General features: G+C 35.8%; 1 protein-coding gene across 3 annotated transcripts in view; it reads right to left on the reverse strand.

Annotated features, from left to right (window-relative positions):
• Positions 1 to 23,182, reverse strand: part of LRBA (LPS responsive beige-like anchor protein) — a 400,324-nt gene that overhangs the window by 75,066 nt on the left and 302,076 nt on the right. For all 3 annotated transcript variants that reach the window (XM_027652781.1, XM_027652782.1, XM_027652783.1), the window contains one exon: positions 22,677 to 22,829. In XM_027652781.1, coding sequence (XP_027508582.1) covers positions 22,677 to 22,829 — 153 coding nt within the window. The remainder of the gene's footprint in view (positions 1 to 22,676; positions 22,830 to 23,182) is intronic.

The following is a 23,182-nucleotide window of genomic DNA, read 5'->3' on the forward strand; positions in this document are numbered from 1 at the left end:
ACAGAAGTGTGCACTATCCACAATCCTTTTGACATTACAGATGAAAGTATAAAGCATACTGGACTGGAATTACCATAAGCCATATTTGTACTCCCCTTCTCACAAAAACTCAAAATCCAGTTAAATTTGGTTTGCAAACATGTCTGTAAATGGAGCAGTCTTGAAATTCTGCTTAACTGTTCCTGAAAGAGTAATCAAGGAAAATTTTTGATGACTTTGCATAATGACCTTGCCATTGAGATGAGAGAATCTGGTAGGTGCATAATTTAATATCCCTCATGCCTTAAAGTCTTGTAGATCAGTTATGTGAATCGTAATTTTTATTTTAACAACTCTCCTCTCCAGTTTCCTCACACCCAGGCAAACAATAAAATGACCAATGCCTTTCCACAGGCAAGAAGGGATTTAGAAAAAGGTCTGTCTATGTCTACATTTCATTCTTTTTTTATCTAATGTGGTCTGTATTCATCATTGAATTGTGGCAATGTTAATGTTATTTTATTCATTAAATATTTTTGTAAAAATTCAACCTCTAAATGGGAATGAATGTATCAAATGACCCCAAGCCCTAACTCGTAAGCAAATGAAGTATTGTAACCTGCAGCGGTGATAGAAATGACATGCAGAGATTCTGCTACCTAAAACCTCTCTCAAATTTTAAAGCATTTAAATAAATCTCCCATTCACCATTTAAAAAAAAAAAAATCATAACTAAATAGTCACCTTGAAAATTAACAGAATTAACTGTAAAAATCTGAGATTTGATATTATAACAATCACAATCACAAAGCGCATATATTTCAGAAAGTTCTGTTGCAGGGTTTTTGTAAATTTGTTTTAGCTTGAGCAAGCTCCCCTCTCGCTATTTACACACTAAATATATACATGATGTAGTGTAAAATCTAAAACTTCAGTACCTCCTTTAAAATGTACATTCATAAAATCCGTAGGTATATAATCACAGGGACTTCGCATATAACACAGTAAACACCTTAGAAGGCTTTACATATTTATGTCACTCGTGCACTGTACATACACTAAACAAGCCTTTTAGTTTTCTTTTTTACAAAAATATACCAGGCCACATTATAAAGATTTAGCATAGCACTACAGAAAATAAGGGAAATGTGCCATGATTTATTAGCCAATTAAATGCATAATTACTGATTTATCCTTCAAATTACCTATGAAAAGCCCTATTGTTATGACCTGAAATGAAATTTTTAGTGTATGATTATTGGCTATACTAAAAACTCACAAGAAAAATGTTCAGCTTAGTGTGTACACACGCACACACACACAGATATAGAGAAAGACAAAAACTTTTTACCTGCAAAAATCAAAGTGTGTGTATGGGAAAAGCCATTATTATCCCGACATAATGACAATTAAAATTGCATGGTCTCATATTTGACATAACTATATCTGTTCCTGCTCCAAAACTGAATGTTAAGATATTGGTAAAATATATTCCTGGACACTGGAGCAGTAAAAATATTAACATGCAAAAGATTCTTAAAATCAATTGGTGCTAACTTTTAAGTATTACAATTATACTACTGGTCCTGAGCTGTGGATATATGTAAGAAATTCAGTATTACACTCTATGGACAAAAGGTGCTTGCAGAAAAGAGAGTCCTTAAAAGCTTGTGACTTAGTTATGGACAGAAACTTCATCAGCTGCCTTGTGTTTCAGTGTTTGTTTTCCAGTCATTTCATTGCCACTAGATGATAGCAGTACAGTGTTATGATTAGGATTTAGTTCTGCACAGAACTTGTGTGGGCAATACTCAAGCACCCAGTAAAAAACCTTCAGAGAGGGAGAAAAGTCGGAACTTGCAGATCTACCAGGAACAGAAAGCAATGGTGGCTGCCTAACCATGTAAATTCACAAGAACATAGTAGTTTCTGCCAGGCACAAATCCTGTCTGATCAGTGACTGTGATCTTGGGAGTACAGAAGAGGGAGGAAGAGAAGAAAAAAACCTTCGTTCCTTCAGTAAGTTTGCACAGGGAAGCCAAGAGGAGGAAGGAGAAGGGCTACACTGCCAGCTCCTGAAAGCCACAATTCATTCTTTCCAGTTATGCAAGAGTTAAAAAATTGAAAATTATTATAAAAAATTTTGGATCTCAAAATGCAGTGTGATTTTTAATTGCCTAGGAAAATTTGAGACTTCAGAGTTCAGATTTTCATCCATCTATCCACAGAATTAGAAAACTGCTTTGGAAACTGGTAAATGATAAAACCTCAAACTCCTGAAAGCTAACCATTTCAAGAGCAATAGCTTAAGGAAAAACACAAACTACAGCAAAATTTAAAGTGAGAAAGGCTGGAGACTAAAAAATGCAGAAACCTCAAAGAAAAAGTTTACTTGAAACCACAAATAAAAAGCTATTGTGGACTAACTTCACTATATAACCCAAAGATCCTTCTACATAAAACAGTGGGGGGTTCACATTATACTGAGTGAGACATACACTAACGAACATTTGCAAAGGCCTTACAGCTGCTGGACCACTCAAGGGAAACAAACTGTTTAATACAGCCAGTAAAAAGCACATAATTAATAAAAATATGAAAACAAGCAACTAAGGTTACGTTGAGCCTTACGTTAATCTCTGCACACACATGGGTATAAAATGCAAATACTACCAACAATTAAGTTTCAAAAACTTGTTTCTTTTACAGAGGACTTCATTAATTCCATATGTATAGCAAGCCTGTCCCTTTTTAATACCTAAACCCCAAAGGCTTCTCCTCTAGAAAATTCATAAGTTTGGACTTTGGTAAAACAAAATCAAAACCATGCCATACAGTCATTTTGTTTCTGACGATGCAAAATGACTCCACATTCCTCTGATTAGACACATCATAATGACTAATACATATAAGGAGCAAAATTACTGTAAGAAACTAAAGTATAATTTACACACAAACAAGAATATCCATAATATCCACTATAGAAGTAAAAAAAAAAAAAAAAAAAGTCAGAAACAAAAGAAACAGACATCAAATGAAGATTCAAGTAGTGGTAAAAATCCAGTTGTAAAACTCCTGAGAATGATTTGTTGGTTTAAAGTTTGTGTGCTGAGCTGAGCTTACATAGGTACCATAAGTGCTTAAAATACTGAACTTAGATTTGATTTTTCAGTATCTCCCCTAAGGAAATAAGCCTTTGGGGTGAAGTTTCTTGTCAGTTCACCTATTTGTCCCTGTCTCCCTTAGGGCCATGGAAATCTCTGGCTTATTTCAGGTAGATTTGAAAGATGGGTGAAAGTCTCAAAGATAATTAGATTTGTACAGCTTTTCAGAAAATCCATGGTCAGGCACAGGCAAGAGGGGTAAATAAATACCTCCACCAAGAGCAATCCAGGCAGTACATATCCATAATACTCATGTCATCGTGTCTGGTGAGGCAGCATATGCACAATGGTCAGTTCATGGGCAGCCACCAAAAGTGGTGGTGCTGCTTCAGCTGCAGTGTCACAAGGAATACCTGGGAGAAGCTGAAGTTACTGTCAAGGGAGGAAGAGTAAGAAGCAAAGGAAACACAGATGTAAGAAAGCAGATTTCAGCAACAACTGGTTGCTTTCTCCAGGTAAGTGCTTTAAAGATGTAACAATAACTTTCAACTCTATTTTGAGAAAACTATGAGGTAACGTTGGAGATCTTCAGAATACATTACTCAGCAGGAGGAGTTTCAAAGTTGCTTATAAAAATATATATACTCGTTTCTTTAGTACTTATTTTTAAGTACTTAATCAGACAAAATAATTTTAGTGTCTTTTTAAATGTACTTCACAGATGTCCCTTATTCTGACTTATAAAAGAGGACATAAATTTAAGTTCAACCCAAGAAATTACATGCAAGTGTTAATACTGGAGTTAGCAAAATAGACTGACATATTTTATAGCTTACTGTGTATTACACCTTCCTAATTAGCTACATAAACTGAAAACGTGCAATATTTTTAATTAAGTGAAAAGACTACAGCCCTAGATGCTAAAAACATAGACTTTTAAAAACACAATGATTCGAGGATTTTGGTAGGTAAAACTGAACTATAGAAAAATCTTTACTTATACATCTTCAAACACAGAGCAGAAATCACTGCATGTGTCACTTCAAATTCCAAATTCAGATTTTGGAGAGAATGTTTATGTTTTTAGGACTGCTACAATATGCTAGGAAGCTACTGTTCCTAGGTATACTTAATATGAACCAGTCCCTGAAACACTAACTGAACATAAATTAAAAATTTTGTTATTGATTTTGTTTCACTCTGGAATCTCCATTATTGAGAACAAGGGGGTACAAAGCAGAATGTACATTCTGACATTGCTTTGTGAAATTTGGCATCTGTCAGTGTCATATAAAACACATCAAAAAAAGCAGCACTACCAGTTTTAGCACAAATATTTAAAGTAGCTCAGCATAAACTTTACGTCCAAATAAAGTCTACTAATACCCAGCGAGCAGTGGCGCAGCTGCATTAGCTCATGTAATGTTTCACACATGGAAACCAAGATGCAAGATTACCTCATTTATGGTAACACTCATAAACTACACAGTACACAGTAAACATGTCTACTGAGCAAATTAAAATATCACTGCACTATGCAGCAGCTGAAGCTATCCAGAACCTGTTTATAATCCAATAGAAACAGAAATTTGTCTTCAGTTCTAGAAACAGGGGGGAGGGGGGGAATCAAAGTCTAAGTAAAATAAACTGCACTGCAAGTGTCACTTGCCCCAAGACTTCCTGCTTCCCACAAAAGACATGCACCCATTCTGGAGATCAAAGGTCATGGCTTTACAATAGAATACATTGTAAATAGGTTTAAAATAATTGAATACAACTGCAAACCAAGGACTCATTTATAGCTTGCTAGGAAAAAAAATATAGCTGTTTTAAGTCATTCCAGTATATGAACTGAAACCTGCATTATAAAACTGCATCTGCTTCAAAACTACCAGATCACCACCTGCATACCAGTTGGATTGGGTCATTCCACAGCCATCTAAATAATGAAATGTTTTTGAGTAAATTACATGCCACAATTGTTTTGATTATCCTCCACAATGTCTGGAGGAACACTAAACTCGGTCATACCTGGGTGCTCCACAGCATTCCTAGGACCCGAATCTCATCCCCAGGGAAGTTACAACCACTTACTCTTTCTGTAGCAGCAAGAATCAACCCAAGTGCTGTAAATATTACCTGCAATATGATTTATTTCTCGTGCTGTACTAATTAAACTGAATTTACTTCTTACACAGCTGTCTGGTAGCTCAGTGCCTGGGATGGTGATGGCACAAAGCTCTCTTCCATTCTGCTTTGCAAGATCCAGGATTACACGTCCCAAACAAATCAGCATTTAGCCTGTGCCCAGAGGTAGTGCCAGGATGTCACATACGTGAGTACCAAACCTGAAGTGAGGAATGTACCTAGTAGGCACTAGACACCACCTGCTCTTCTTCTTTTATTTTTTTAATCCCTCTCCTCATTTGCAAAAGGAATAAAGATATCAAACATAACCACTTATTCCTCTCCAATTCCATAAGATCATATTTATTCAGTAACAGAAAAGGCCTGTTTTTTCAAAGAACTTTTTTTGAGTTTTTTTTCCAAAAACAGCTTCTGGCCTGAATCAACTCAAACACTGTTTGGAAAATGAGCATGCACAACACATACCTTACAATTTATTACAGCTGTTTTTGCAGACCACAAACTCATTCAATATTTACAATAGGCACTATTTTTCAACCAACCAAAGCAACTATGTCACACATGTCCATATTCAGTATCAACAAGTAAAATCTGTAGAATTATGACAGTTAATAAAAGCTCCTACAGCTCTGTGTGCAAAACCCTGCACAAGTTTTAATGAGATAATCCTCTGAAAACAAACTATCACCTGAAAGTTATGTTTACTAGGACCTATCTGGCATGCAATCTGCCTCATATTAGTAAAGCTCAAATACCCCCCTTCAGGGCCTAATAAATTTGAAGGTTTGTTGGGATTTGCTAATATATTTGCTATGCCACCAGGATTAAAGGCAGGAAATAATTCCATGATATTTACTTATCTCTGTTGTTAACCTCATTTACCTCTATTAGACTAACAATTATACCACTACAAAACCATAATCGCCAGTCACAGCAAAAAGACAGTTCATCACAAGACTGAATTGATGCTCATTTTAACAATGACACATGAACAATTAACTACTGCCACTTCCTTAAATCAGTGGTTATCAACCTGTGGTTTGCAGATGCCTTTGGTCTATGGAATACTTCTAAGAGACCACAAAGGGTAATTAAGGAAAGTCTTGGCTTACTGTCACTCATCTTAAATTTGCTATCGAGGAAAATGTACCCTCAATGGAAAATTTTATGGGGTCCCAGAAAAAAAACCTGCTGGCAAGTCACTGCCATAGATCTTTTCTTATGCAGCAGAAGCAGACCTTGGAACTTTTACAATAGTTGTGACCTCTTAACTGCTGCAGGTGAAGAGTTTTCGCAGCAAAACTGCAAATCTGAAATAATCAGGAATTCCAGGGTAATGTGATTTCTGGTGGAACATTCACCTTTGTAGGAAGGGTCTGGCAGATTCATTATCTTCTTTCGGTTCCTTGTTCTGGCAGTGTTTGTGGCTGTTAACAGAGGCCTACTGACTACTTCCAAACAATAAAATCAGATTTCATCCAAGAAAACACATAACTGACAGCATATGTCTAGGAGTACCCTTTTTTGCCCCGTTGCACATTTCTTATTCTGATTGATAAATTCCAGATTTTTCTTGGGAAAATCAAAATCCTTTACATAGACTAGCTGCAAAACAACCATCCACCCACACCTAAAGGAATTTCTGGTCTCGAAATTTTTGAAAACATGTAATGAGTTCTCGCTCACCTTATTCCATCAAAACAAACCAGCCTCACATACTCTGTAAGAAAAAATCCCAAAATACTTGGCCACATTTATGTTTCCTTGTACATCTAACCCATTAGAGAAAAAGGTTATATATAGCATATTGAGTTATATATAGTATATTGAGTTATATATAGTATATTGAGTACTTCACCTTAGTTTAACAGAAAGTCATATCTAAGAGCAAATATGACTTTAAAACCCTCAGCAATATAATGGATATTTATATATGTCAATTTTTTGGTAATGTACTTTCTCAGTACACTGGCCTTCAGAGCAAACTTGCCTTTCCCTATCAATTCATGAAATGCCAAATAATCATACTGGACATAGATAAACAAATCTGTAATCTTCATGTTTACAGAAAATAAATAAAATTGAAAATCCAGTGTCCATGTGCCATGGAAAGACTGGTAACACCTATAACAGAGACCCTCAGTCTTTGGCATATTGGAACCACACAAAACAATGGAAAAGAGTTTCATGTCTACTTTTCCACAGAGTGGTAATTTTTCAAGATATTTAAAAGAGAAAAGATTTTTGCGTCAAACTTGACTTTTCTTGGAAAGTTGGATTTCATCCCTGCTACAGGACTGCTATCTAATTCTAATCACCATACTTTTTACAAGTACTCATTAGCCAATCTATATTTTTGGGGATATCTAATTTGATACCAAAGTTTATCAAACTGTGGTTAGTTCTGAGGTTATTTTCACAATATTTTGTGGTCAAGGTAAGATTTGCTGAGGTTTCAGCTGCAACACTGACTCAAGTGTTTTCTGCCCTGTCACACTATTTACAGACTGTTGTTCTTGATACCCAGTTATACAAACACAACTGTTTCTTGGGCTGAATGGCAAAGCAAATGAGAACAGATCCAAATTAAAACCAACATTTTGTCTTTTATTTCAGAATTTGCAGAATGCTTAATACTCTGAAAAAATCTCACCTCCAAATACTTTCAAAACAGACATCCATTATTAGTAGGGTATTTATAAAATAGAAATAATACATTTGCCTCATCACTTGAAAGTCACATAAAGGTAAACTTAATCATGTCTGTAGATGATGCAGATACTACTGAGTGAATATTAAAGAAAAGGTCATGTAGGATGCTTTTTTTCGGAAGAGAGTTCAAACAGTGTGTAATAAATAGTGTTTGAAGATATATAAATGTAACAGTATGGAGAAGAAAAAGAGTAATGTATTAAATGAGCCTTGTTCATCTTCTAGACTGAATAAAGTCAGCATAAAAGTAACAGCATGTGACCATTTAGTTCGGCATTATGTGTTGAGGCATAAGCTGAAGGGAAATGTATCCACGGGATACAGGTATAGTTTCATTTTCCTTTTCAAGTACTTATTTCATAAACCCTACAAAGAGAGAAAAAAAGCCCCCTTTATTGTACAACATAGTGTATGAAGATGTCTCTATGGTATCCTCAGTTGGTTTCTAATCTCATTAAAAGACACAAAGCAGTAGGTGGTGTAGGATCACAGTTCTGAAAGAATTCACAACCAAAATACACTTTCTAAATGTTTTCCTATTGCTGCCTTTGTGGAAAGGCCCTTCAGCTACCAGAGCAAACAACTGAAGGATGTGAATTCAGACATGTAATGACTGTAAGGTCAGCACATGACCGCTGAGCACTCATGACCCCAAATTAAGAGGTATTACCCTCTATCTACTAATCCTTGGGTCACAAATGTACAGCCTACTCCAAGAACATTAAAAATTCCTGAAATTTGCTTACACCCCAGTGCTTGAAAGATAGAAAGCTAACATGCATGAAGTGATCAGATAAGTAAAAGGGGCAGTTCTGTTCTCAAACAACGCATTAAAAATGCCATGTCTTTCAGTCACCTTTTCTGCAAATGAAGACCACTATGAATGTACATTAAAGTATTACAGAAATACACTATCTTCTGAAAATAAGAATTTTAATTTACAGATCCTAACATTTTAAATCTAAAATAGAATTTTAAAGGACAACGAAAAAGAGCAAACATTCATCTTAGTAGTAAAAACGCATTCAGAAGGTATTACTTGTGTAATGGCACTACATGGGACTCACAAATTAAATTTTACATTTTGGCAGGGTGGCTTCAGTTTTTTAACTATGAAAGACTATGTTTGTTGCTCTTAGTGTTTTCAGATTGCACAGAACATGCAAGAGGCTGTAAGAGTCATTCTGTTTGTAAGATTACATAAAGGTTTTTACTGAGAATAAAATCCCAGCTTCTTTGCCATTGTGACACCTTTTGTGTCTCCAAAATTTACTTGTTAAAATTAATAGCAACATCTACATTTCTCATATGTAATTATTACAAAAAAATCTGTACTTCTTTTGAAGAAGACACTTCAAAAATGAGTCTTTTGTGGAGACCAAAGGAGCTCTGTTAATCTTCTAACTGTCGCTACAAAATTCATACCTAATATATGAACCTAAAATTTCAGGAAGATATCAAATACATTTCATTTTAGGTTCCTGAATTAGGATCTCACTGGAGACTGTAAAGCTGTCTTCGTTTATCAATCCAACCATAACCCTATCATTTTTGTATTTGTGTTTTTTTTAATGTTACAAATAGTAACATAAAAAAACCCCAAAAAACCCCCAAAAAACAGAAAAACTGAACGTATCTGACCATATCTATTCATTCCTCTTTGTAGTTTCTCAATAATTTCTTGTGAAATTGTCTGCTTCTCTGCCCATATCACAGCTTTCTGCCACAAGCTTCTCTGTCACTATTCATGTGCCACTACCTTCTCTAGCCTCTGCAGATCTTTGGACTTGAACACCCCAATATGTATCATTTCACTGCAGTCCATAACTGGCTCCTGACAAACATATATTATAGGGGTTACTTTTTTTCTTTCTTACTCTGTTGCTTCTCATAACATCTTCATGATAAAAGGAGTAGGAAAAAGGGGAACCTTTCAGTCAAAGATGTGCAATTACGAAAGAAGCATCCATTCTAGGAAACCCCATGGCCCACTCCAGGGAATACCAATGGAATACATTCCTCACTTTCCTCCTGCACTGAGACTTGCTCTTGTTAGGGAAGTGACAAAACTGACATATAACAGAGATGGCCATCTGGCGAGCCCCAGCTTGCCAGGCAGTTTTATCTGATCCTCAGCACGCCTGCCCATCACCAGGTCAGCCAAACCGAGGACAATGTTTATACACGCTGCAGTAGGAAGGTGTACAAAACAAATCAGAATCAGCGGGATTTATAGTACTGGAAATAAAACTGAGCTAATGTGGCTGTGCTGATGTAGCCAGAAACAAAATTGATCATGAGTACGTGGAATTTACTCATTCTTAGTGCACAGCCCAGCTCATATCAATCTTCCACATAACCACAATATAAAAATGGTAGCTGAAACAACACAAGCCAGCACACTACTCAAACCTTGGGTACAAGGGTCTATAAATGGGTCATAATAGGTCAGATGACATGTCCCATGGGAGGAATATCAAAGGAAAATATTTTATTAAGTAGTCATCCATAGTTACAGCAACACAGAGGGAACTTCTCTTTGTATTTGGAAGAGAAACATCCAAACCCAAAAGAATAAATCTAAATACTGCTCTCTCCTAAACTTATTGTAAACCACTAAAGCATACAGGGCAAATTGCAACTGGGACACAGTTCAATAAACAAGAGTAAAGCCAGAAAGGAACACAATCTGCTAAAAATCTGCAAATAGCTCAAAATCCGTCCACACCAGCAGTCAAACTAGGCGTAAAAAAAGTTCTGGATGTGAGCTAAGTTTGCATACAGCTTTGGAATGGATTTTACTCATAGCTTAATTCTGGTACACACACAGCCCAAGGGTGTGTCTGCACGATGTGCTTGCACCAGTCTGAAAGGACATTGACAGTGCAGACATCCAAGTCCACTGCAGTAGTGCTGTTTCATGTGCTTTTGGTATCCTAAAGAAAGATTTAGTACTGACTATAAATCAAATAGTCACATCAGAACATGCAGTAAAATTTAATTCTTAAGTTATTTATATTAGTTTAGGGAAAATATATTATTAAAAGCCTGTTATTAAAAAAGTTATTCTGTGATTTGTTATGAAAACAGAGAACACTCCAGCAACTCCTGGAGCATGCTTTCACCATCTTCCATTCCTAATCCTCATTACAAAGTTCTTATTCTGCCTCAGAAAGCAGATGGCAAGAGATAATGTCACTAACAATTAGGAAGCTTCACTGCCTTTAAAGGCTGTCCTGTTATACACTTGTAATAACTTTTTTCAGAAATTTTTAGAAACAGGATACTTTGCACTATGTTATTCTAGTAGATGGTTTGGAACATCCCCAAAACAATTACACAAGTTTTGTTTTGGTGTGTTTTGTTTTGGTTATTTTCCCTTTAAACAATGGAGAATGTTGGCTTTATTATTAATTAAAAATAAACACTATAAATTAAGATTCCTGCATTATTTTCATTCTATACATTGCAAAACTAAAACCAATTGACTTTCTTAATATTTTAAATCAACTTCCTCTAAACTACTTGTGTGTTGCTGAACCTTTCATGTTTTTATGAACCCAGTTCAACTCTCACTAACAACTAACCTGGATCAGATCCAAAATTTCTTTTTAAACTGTGGCTTAGAAAATGCTTTCCATTTGGACAAGGACAAACATAAAGGACCTCACAAGAGTATATATTATGTCACTTTATCTATGCAGAATTTTGTTTGCTTATGAGTTATTTGAATGCCAATTATACTTTTGCTATTATTATCGTTAATGTTGCTTTAGAAGCTGTTGCTTTTTATTAACAATGCTAGTCTACCAAGGCAAAATCCAAAGAGGAAATAGGATTTTAGAATGAAGGAAAAAAAAAGCTGAGGGACAGACAGATTTCATATAATTAATATGTTGGAGATTTATTTTGAAATTTTAATATTTAAGATGGAGAAAAGAAAATTACTTGCAAAGTCAGTCTTGGCAAAAGCCAGTCTACCTTGGTTCTAGAGCCTTCTTTGAGCTAGCTAAACATTATCTTTCTATAGAAGTACCCTCCCCTATCCACCTACAGTTACATAATGGAACATACACTTGCTCTTTGCTCCTCGTTTAAGTTCCCCTCTGCCAAAATCCTATGCCTCATATTTGCCACAGACATTAGCAAATCAGAACTCACTAACATGTTCGGTTTGACTGAATCAAGACAGACAGCTAAAACATTCTTTAAGTGGTTAAACTAACCTGGAAAGGACCAGGTAAGCATGAGAAAGAAGCATGAGAAACTCTAGCTCTGGTGTTTTACTAATGGTCCTTCATGCTTCAACAGTAGAACAATTATATTGGTTTAAACTGAAGAGTAGAGGCTATTTGTAGCTTCTTTGAGAATGAAATAAGGAATTTAAAACTGGTCCTTTATTGGATTTGGTTCTATATGACTATATACCTCACAAATGTTACTAATGCAGTTCAACAGATCAGTAAGTATGTACTTACCTTGCAGAATAAAAATTGCAACCCAAGAGATTTGGAGTTGCTTGAATTGCTTCAAAAAGAGAAACTGGAAAAGGAATTCACAGTCCTTTACTATTTAAGGGTGGATCAACCATCTGACCGAGGGAACCAACTGCCCAGTACATTTATGACTCAGGTGAGGACAATCTGGATCGTCAAAAACCTACATTTGTTTTGCCAAACACATTCTCCTTCTTGACTGAGGGGCTATAGTTTGGCCTCTCCTTAAACCAAAAGGGCTACACCTGAACTTTCAATTAAAGGGTAACAACTGGCAGATGTGAGGAAACATCTAGCAGGAGGTTGATGCTGAGCAGATGGGCTGGGGTGCAGCAACCTTTTCCAGAGGTTTCCACCTCCTGCTTTTGCAAAAGCGCATAATCATCACGAGCCTCCCACCACCCTTCCTTGATACTCCCTGCAGAGCACAGTGCTGCTACAGCTAAACCAAGATCAGAAACACAGCTAACCAGAGCTTGTCTAGCTCTACAAGTCCACACTGCTCACTGCTCCTTAATGAGATAAGTGACAGAGAACATAGTTACAGAACTTTCCACTCCAAAATGTTTGTACTCTCACTGCAATGCAGCCAGCTGTGGTGTTATTTGCGCCAATGCCACCAGTGGTAGAGAAATATTGTAAATCAGGCCACTTAAAATAATAGCCTACGTCAGAAACAAGGCTTTTTCATATAATTTCAGTTATCTAGTTTAAAGTACAGCTTCACAAACATTTGTTCCTGAATAGAGATAGGGAAATACAGTGAGGGATAGGAAGAAGAGATGGGAAACTTACCTTAACTACATCCCTGCAAGTGCCCTATGTTTTGGAACTATGTCTTCAGATTTTCCTTTCTGTAAATCCAGAAGATCTGTTGTACAGGACTAAAACATCACTAATTTTGATATGGTTTAGAGAAAGATACTTCTATTTGTGAGAGCAAGGAGAAGTGGGTGCTATTTCTCTCATATTCCTCTAGAGCTTGTCTTAACCACTGAATGTAAGATCTAGTATTTCATATTACATTTTGTACCACCTAAAAAAACTACCTATCTTTTTATTTGTATAAATGTCCCTTTCTGGTTTCTGTTGTTACTCCTCCTGGACATTGTTGTTATATTCCCAAGCCTAATTACACACTTTATGAAAATTATTATCCTGCAGCAAAGTTAAATCTATCATTTCATTAACAACTTTTACACCTTTGTGTTATAAAACAGAGAATGTCATTTCCTGATGCATCTTCTCAGTACTATTTATTATACTGTATGCTTTTACTATGCTCTTCTTCTAGGAAGAAGCTCTTTCCTCACGAGGGTTCTTCCTACATCCACACGATGTTGTAAGCTTTCTCTGTACCCCAGATGGTTTTAGCAGCATTGCTGTTTCTCATACCAGGAGTGGAGTCTTGCCAGGGAAAAGCACTGAAAGCAAAGCCTCAGCTGACTTTTCTTTGTATCCTTCCATGCAGGGCACAGATGGCCAGGTTTTCTCAGCCACTCCCCTTCTTCAGCTGAAGACCACAAATTTTCAATTTATTTCTCCATGGTTCCATGTATGCAAATATTATCAAAATTTCACTTTCTTTTCCAGCAGTTAGGATGGAAACTTCTCTACACTGACTATATTACAAATGCTTTATTTTGAATACTTACCAAATTCAAGTTTAGCAGCATATTTTCACATATGATCTATAAATAAACACTGAAACAAACCAAACAACACCATATCCTACCAGGTCTCTCAGTAGTACATTTGTTGTATGCAAGTCCTAACCAATACTAATTCACCTTGTAGGAGGAACAACTTGAATATTTCCGTGCAAGACAAAGACTTCCAATCACAGACTGTATTAGTAAATCAAGTAAGAAACTGCCATTGCTTTGAAACTTTTTTTTTCTCCCTTACCAATACCGAGCCTGTGATGCAATTTTTCCATGTTAATCAAAATTCTTAATACAATTCTCAACAGTATCCCTCAGAACACCGTTTACAGGGAGTGCCCAGGCACAGCATTCGGAGAACAGACAAAGAGAAGACAGACGGATTTAGTGAACACCTGTTAAATGGGGCAGTGGCTCCAGCACAATTGTTTCCCACTTCATTTCACACAGTAATAACTTTAATGTCCTCCATGGACTTGCTTTCAAACACCAGTTCTACAACATCAAACAACAAAAGAGCTGAAAGCAAATTTAATTGTCTAGATTGCTTCAAATCAACTTTTTTGGGTAAAAGCAAATTTACCTATTTCAGTTTTTTTTTTTAAACTGTATCTACTCAAGCTGTGTTAACATTCAGATTTTTATAACATTCTCCTCCATGTTTTAATAATTATCTTGGGTACAGTAAATTGTCTTACCTCATTAGAATATCTGCATCTCTCATCACTTTGTTGAATATCCATAGTTTTAGTTTAGGCTTTGGTTCCTTTTGACTCTTATCCTGGCTTTTCTTACTATTTAACATCTTTCTGTTTCATTTTGCTCTCATTTAAAATATTTGTACTTTTTAGTTTTATTTCTGCTCACCTTGTTTAGTCTCAGACTTCACTAAGATAGACACATATAATAAATGTGTCTAATACATTTATCTAAAATATGTAGTGTCATAATGATCAGCATGTAATTTAAACTCTTTTTAGAATGTGATAGGTTATGTGTTTTTTTAAAATGAGAGAATTATCCTAGAATTATTTAATAACTTGAATTTTTTTAAATATGAAGTGTGGCAAATGATGACATCAGCTTCTTTAACTATTTTTTTTTCCACAATAGCAAAGACAGACAAATTATCTATTATTCCATTAAGCTTTCCTTATTCAGGAAGGCTGGCATCTGTCACACTTACAGAAATTATTGAAATGCAAGCATGTGTGGACATTTTAAAATAATTTTACTCTGCTTATATTCTTGAAGTCCAGAGTTGAGCTGTAATTTCAATAAAGTAACTTGTATGCAGAGTTTAAAGAGATTGTATGAATTGCAAACAAGACTTGTTAGGAAAGAATAGATTTTACTAACTCTACTTTCTCTTCCTATTTACATATCTGGATTGGAAATAAATTAAATCAATGCTTTTGAGTGGCAAATGATGATATACTACCTAGGTTACTGTTTTCATTAAAAAGGTGAAAAAAGTTTCTTCACATCATCACATATATTTTACTGTATATTAACTTTGTCCTACAGATGCACCTCTCCAACGTATTCCATCATATATATTACGCAAACCCCATCTTCCAGTATTAGCATATTTTGATGTATTATGAAACCCAAACTGAATGCTTTCAGCATCCTTACATTCTATTCAAAAGCATGGTTGGAGTTCACTTTTCATTACTTGCCTCATATTCTTGAATATATTTGACTTTCTCTGTATAGTAGTCTCCTTTACAAATAAAATCAATAAAAATTCATACATGAAAATTAATAAAGCAAATATACCAACAGAACTGGATTTAAATAAGCATGAATTTCTGGCCATATTTCTTAGATGGCACTTCAATAAAAATAAGTTATTCTTATACACACAGAGTCAACTGTACACACAGAAAAATTAGTCTACTTTTTTTTTATTCCCAGATTTTCAGAATCTTTTCTAAAAGGCCATATATTACATTCCTTTAGAAATATTTCCTCTCTACTTTTCAAAAATGTCTTATATTGAACGCTCCTATTATTTTCCCTCTAGAATACCCACAGATTAGGTTTTCACCTGCACTGATTTCACCTATGTGTGGTCATGCTGGCATTATTAATGTTATTCTAGACTTAGCTGCATATGAGATCTGAATAAGGTGCTTCAGAATGGGTAACAAAAGTCTGATTTCCCTCTCTTTCTATGTTAATAATCAGATCTGTATATGATATAACTAAAAGACTGCTTACAATTACCCAGCACTTTTTGATTCTAATGTGCCCTGCACACAAGTATTTCTGAATGAAACACAACAAAGGTTCTAACTTCAAGCAAGTAATTCCAAAAGTGCAAAACATCCTGCAGTGACAAACACAGATGATGAAATTGTTACACGTGTGGCTGAATTGGTAGGAATTGACCCTGAGTAACACAGATACACCAATGCACCACTTGGCTCGATTGAAAAACAAACAGGTTTAAGCCAATGTTAGTGTTCTACATAGAAAAATTGGAAGGGAAAACCAGACAGTGCCTAGAACTGCACACTGTAGTCATGGAAGCACTTCCTGAGGAAAGGAGGAATCCTGCTGCTTACATTCACACACCATCCTACATTCACACACCATCCTACGTTTCTTCTAAGAGACCTTCTGTGCTTCTCTGCCTCTTAAGTACATACCTAGTGCAGCCCCTGTGCTTCCCAGGACTGCCTTGGTTCCTCAGATGAGGAAAAAAAAAGATGTGTTAAAAAATACCAAACTTTTATATACCTGAAATCCAATACGCCAGCAGACTGGACCTCTCACACCCAACTTTGCTGAAGAATAATATTCCTGACAACTTTCTAGATTAGACTGTTACATTTCCAATACTTCTATAAATGGAAATGTTTATTTTGCCTGATACAGGGAACCTTACTTCCTGCACAAACCTCTTTCCATAGTCCCAGCTTGAAAGCAACATAAAATGAATGCAGAGTTTGAAGATAACATAAAATGAGTGAAGTGTGGTGTTTTAAGATTCACTGGCAATAGTTATGTTTAAACATAGAGCTATTTTAAATGCCTTATGCACCCATGTACCGTAGAAATAAAAGTATTTGCCAGAAAAAGCAAAGTTCTGGATTACTTTTAAATCTGCTTTTGCTACAATAAATGTGATTTTTGCTAAAAATTAATATGCTTGTAGAGTTAATAGATATCCTCCATTCAGAGAATACAGGATACATCTTGTTTAGTACATAATTATAATTTCCAAAGAAAAGCCACAAGTAATCACCAAATATCAGAAACACAAATGGAAGTAACAGTTCTATTTACTGAAGTAAAGAGCCTGAAAGAACTGGTATCAAAACTCTTCTTTTTCATCATGATCCATCACTTCTCCTCTACATAAACAGATATCCAACATGCCAACAGAACCATCTAAAAGACCCTAAGTTGAGTTCACAGAGCTATGACTTTCCTTTTCCCCTATTCTACAGTCATATTCTGTACACATTTCACGTCAATTTGCATCACCAGAAGCATTTTAATCATGCAGGGTACACAGATCAATCTTCATTCCAGCTTTTTAAGACTACATGCCCAATCCTACTTAGACCAGAATTTCAAAGTAGGTGCTGCACAGATAACAACTCTGATGTTGCACAACCCAGTTTTCATTTTACCATTTTTCCTGCTCTCTTAACATTTTTAACATATTTAACAAGTCAGCTATTACCAGCAATACACAACTAAAATTCTAGCAATCTATTACTAGTAATCTGCAGTTGTGAGCCTTAATTCACAGAGTTCATATCCACATTATTTCTACAGCACTTGCTGTAACTCATTTGCAAATACACAGCTGTGGAACCAGGAAAAATATCATAGAGAGATTTTTCCAAGATAATACAAAAAATCCAGTACATTCTAATTAACAGTCACTGCTTTAGCTGCTGTTTCAATACCTCTATTTGACTAATAGCAATAGTTTTAATAGATTGAAAGTAGCACAATGTTGTTGAAACCAACTTTTGTTTCGACTCACAAAAGCTGCAGTTCTGAGTGTTGTTGGTGTGATAGTTGGCAGGGAATGTTGCTTCTTCAGTGTTGTCTGGTGCAAGGTGGAGTTCCCTCCACTAAAAAGTAATGCACCATATCAGCTGATAATGATCCTCTAATTCTCATTATAGATCTTTCTTACCAACTGGTGATCCTTAATACTGATTCATTATGCTCCATTAAAATTTGTAAATGACTGTCCTACCCTCCCTCTCCATTTTACTTATCATGCCACAATTACTTTGTGTATAGTACCTTTATGTATTTAAGCATTTCATTTGTTTCAGAAAGCATCCTAGCTTCCAATCACTACATTTTCAATTACTTGAAAATTGGATTTCAAAACTTTCAATCCAGCACAGTAATCTCATCACTCTTCTAATTTGTCTTGCATTTTCCCCAGCACTGAATGAAATGGATAAACCCCTAATAACGAAAGGACTAACTCTGCAATAAAGCACTAAAATACCTAAATTGAGATATATTGTAGAAAGCTGTCTTGACAGACCTCAACAACTTTATTATCATCGAAGCAATCTAATTCTCAAAAAGCTGAGGCTCATCAAATCTGTGTGAAATTTAGTTATTATCTGTTGATTAATAGCTTTAAATTAATTCTTACCAATTCAGACATCCAAGCTTCAATGACAAGACAAAATAGATCACTTTACCATTTAGAATAGAACTGTCTTATTGGGATTTTTTGCTATTCCTAACTACCAGTGGGAAGCATGGGACTTTTCCTTGGGTTGCACCTGGTCTTTTTGTCATGCATGATATGAAGAGCATTTAAAATTTCTATCAGCTTTAATGGGGTAATTATCCCTAGCTCCAACACATGAAATTAAATTTCTAAAACAGAAAATTATTCTAAAGGAGAGCACCTTACATAACTAAGACTGTGAAGCCAAGAAAAGACGCCAGAAAAATCTATGTTTTAAAAGGTAGATCTATTTCCATGTGCGACAACTATTGCCACAGTTTTTGTTTAAGACTTCTGTATCCAAACCACATCTGCACATCTATCTTTTTATATTCTCCCCTTCCCAATTTACTTCCCATTCCTTTTATCTACAGGACTCTGGTAAGCATGGGAGAAACAAATCCCCTTTGCTCACATACTAATGGCCTAAAGATATCACAACTTGGAATTAATAAAGTAAGGATGCAACAATATGTTGCATTTGAGATTTTTCTGTTTTGTTTGGGGGGAGGAATTATAGTTTTATTTTGTTTAAGAGTCTGTGAATTTTTTGACTGTTATTAAGCTGATACTATAATTCTTATTACACACACATTTATAAAATGATGGATTTATACAATAGTACAATTATTGTCAACTGCACCTGTGTAAATGGAAAACCGCTTTCAGATGTCTTAGCAGTTATCCTATGACACTAAACACAGAGCTTAGAGGTATGTAAGTTTTCAGAATGTTAAAAACACAGTCACTTTTCCATCAAACTATTGACTGTCTCAGAGAAGAATATCCAACCCCCCCATTGATTTGTGCTATTATAAAACATGGTACTATCACAGTCTAATACAAAGCACCAACTATATACAAAAGCAATAGCTGCATTTTGGAGTTCTTTGTATTGCTCAGAATGACATCCTGATGGTATCATTTAGCTCATCATGACATTCCATCAATCAAAATCCAGTTTTAATTACACACCATTCTGCTTTTTCTCTCAGAGCAAACACAGAGGACATGCAACGACCTATTTCAATTAAAATACATACTTTATAGAATTAAAAATAGGTTGGAAATCACTTTTAAATCAGCTATCAGCCTGTCAATTAATGTTCTGAACCCCTGCTATTGACCCAGTACTGTACAAGCTGTTATTATGCACTGTCCTACATATCATCTGTTCCCCGTGCTGCTCCGTTCCAGAAAGACAGACAGCTGCAGCACTATATCCCTGTTCAACCTGAGGACCATCTGACTTTAATTGTAGCACACAGCTTGATGTGGGTCTGGTTATGAGAAGCCAAAGTATCACACTGTAATAATCTGGAAAAGCAGAAACCTGCCAACACAAGGCTGCAAACAGGGGCTTGGGCTGTCTGGCTGGCTGACGGGCTGCAGGAAATATGATTAATGAGCAAGGTATAATGATATCAGGAACCCGATTAGCACCACAAAAAGGTCACAGATCAAAGTAGTATGCATTTCATGAGCTCCAATCGTTGTCTAAGATCTGTGACTTAAAGAGGTAAACTGAAATGCAAAGGGAAAAAATATCTGTGCGTGATAGCTTGCAAAACGAGCACTTAAAATACTGTAATTGCTATTTTGTCTGAACCAGGAAGCAGTGAGGAAATATTAGCTGAATGAATCAGCCCATGCCACACTGTAGCAAGCTTTTTTGATAGTAGTAGTGAGGATCTGAGCTTTAAGAATTCTTCCTAAACACACCTATTCTACTTAAAATCAAACAATGCTGATTTGATGCTGATGGTAACCAATCCACTAAGTATTAACAAGAAAAAGCAATTTAATATTTGCATGTAATTTTCTCAGTTTTATTCCGCTGCAATAATGGCAGATTACAGAGAGCATCATCCACACCAGCACTAACAGCACCACTACCACCACGATAAGTTTAACTACATCTCACAGAAGCAGTTAAAGTAATTCACTGGCAGAGAGGTTTAAATTTAATGCTACCAGACTGACCAGAACTTGGTATCTGAATTATAGAAACAGTATCGGGGACCTACTGTGTTACCAAAAGGGATGATGTCTGGCACGCTCTAATATACCTTCACTTGATAAATTATTTCTTACTTTTGTAATTAGCTTAAGCCTTTAAAAAAAAAATCTGTTCTGTCCAATTAATACTTGAAAGCTGCATGCTCCTGTAAAAGTACACCCTGAGAATACAGCAAAAGTGAGGGATATCAAAGAAAGCTTCAAGAAAGGAGGCAGAGACTTGGGAAATGGAGGAAGAATGAGGGAATGGTAGATCCCAGCATATAGAGAAGTGAGGGTGAGAAAAACTTGGCCCAAGGCTAGAAATGAGGAAAAGAAAATTAAGAGCTAAAACTTTAGAAAAGGAAGAAGTGGGACATGGAGAATAACTTCACAGTGTGGAAAGCCAAATCTGTAATTAATAGAATAAAAACTATATTTTATGTAAAAGCTAAAATACCACAACTGTGAGAGATCAAGGCCACCATCTGTCTTTGACAAGTCTGCTTAAGAACACAACTTGTCATTTCTCAGGTTATCCCGAATCCCCAGCGCAGGCCAAACTCAAAGAGGTGTCAGGCTACTCCCCTTACCTATTACCTAGCACCGCAACTGGAAGATCAAAAGCTGTGTTTCACTATAGTTTGCCAAGTAGTCCTACTAAATGTTAGTGTATTTCATAGCTGATTTAAATAAAATTTGCACATGCTTCTTTCTACATGAAGGAATTCATATAGAAACTAATTCACACCACATACTTGGTGATTATTATGGTGCACCTACAACCGCCTGCAGAAACCTAGGCCACACAGCATTTCTGAAAACCATGGGGTCATGTCACCAGTAAAAGTGCAGTGTAAAGCATTCTGATAACTTCTAAATCACAGATTTCTTCTGATGTGAAGGTTCTGCAAAGTTATGGATATGAGTTCTGATGTTCCACCAACATAAGAACGTTTTCAATTCCCATTTTCAACCATAGGAGTGTCAGGATGTTATCCTGATAAGCCTGGTATCTGGAAGGCTTTTGAAAACTTCCATGTCATAATTCAGTATTTCCAGTTAGCCGACTACCACATGAAAACTACAGCCTAATTTTTCAAGATTCGTTAAGAAAAGCTTCTCTTATTTATTTTAGAATGCCATCCATGCAGAATTCTTTCATTTTGAGAAGGGCCTAACACAGCTTTTGAGAACGTTCTCAAAAACCAACAAGGACAGCGCAACAGTTATGCTGTAATTCATTACACTGCCCAGAGGGCACATTGAAGGCAGGCAGTGATAACAATCGGATTTTTCCAAAGCAGGGAAAAGAATAGTTATAGAGGTTTGGAGAATGAAGCAGGCAAAGGAGAATTTGGTTTTATTTTCTTGAAAAAAAAGGCTCTGAAAAATATCAATTTAATGGAAGAAATGGAAGAGGTGACAGAAGACTTAAAATACAATCTTCTTTCCTGAGGTGTTCACAGATCTTTGGAGTTAAATGGACACTAAAATTAAGAAACCCTAAAATTACATTCAAGTAATTGGAGTGATAAATATTTTTATGATTAAACAAGCTTTTTCAAGTCTTCTGTAAAGTGATGATTTTATTAGCTCTTTAGAACCACAAGAGCTGACACACAAATAGAGTAAGATCTGCACACTCAAACTTTTTTGAGCAATTCTAAAGAATGAGCAACACTTAGTGCTTTTTTTCTTCTTAAACTTGTAAATCTGTTTCTTCGGATAATTTCAGACCTGGTCCTATATAAATTATAAATATATGTATTGCAAGCAAAGACCCAAATTATTTTAGAAGAATCTTGCAAAACAAAAGTTACTTGACTATAGAAGACAACCATCTTACCAGTCTGTTTATGCGAACAAATTCTTCTGGGGTTTTGGCCCATGGTGGAAGTTCAACATCAGACACAACTGTTCCATCATCCATCACTCCCAGGTTGTAATTGTTGCTGTTGACAAATATCTCTGGCAGGTAATAAAATTCAGGAATCAATTCCTGGAGATAAATGAAAAACAATGCCATGTTATAAATTCTGTCAAGAGGATGCACTGTGTCATGTTAAAAAAATAATTACTGGAATGGCATTAGGTAAAGAGAACACACAAAATTCTCCCACAGACATCCCCCTCCTGCCCTAGAAGGGAGAAATCCCTGCTTTTGTACTTTTTAAAATTTAAACCTGTAGATATGATAAATCCTTAGCATGCTTTTAGCATGACAAAGAACTAAGACACAACAGGCTATAGGACAAAAATGTCAGAATACTGGTTTTGACTGCATATTATACACAGAGAAACTTATGAACATCACATGGAACAAGCAATATTTAGTGGAAAGTTACAGACAAC

Source organism: Corapipo altera, unplaced genomic scaffold, assembly GCF_003945725.1.
Source record: "Corapipo altera isolate COAL_440 unplaced genomic scaffold, ASM394572v1 69, whole genome shotgun sequence".
Taxonomy (NCBI): Eukaryota; Metazoa; Chordata; class Aves; order Passeriformes; family Pipridae; genus Corapipo; species Corapipo altera.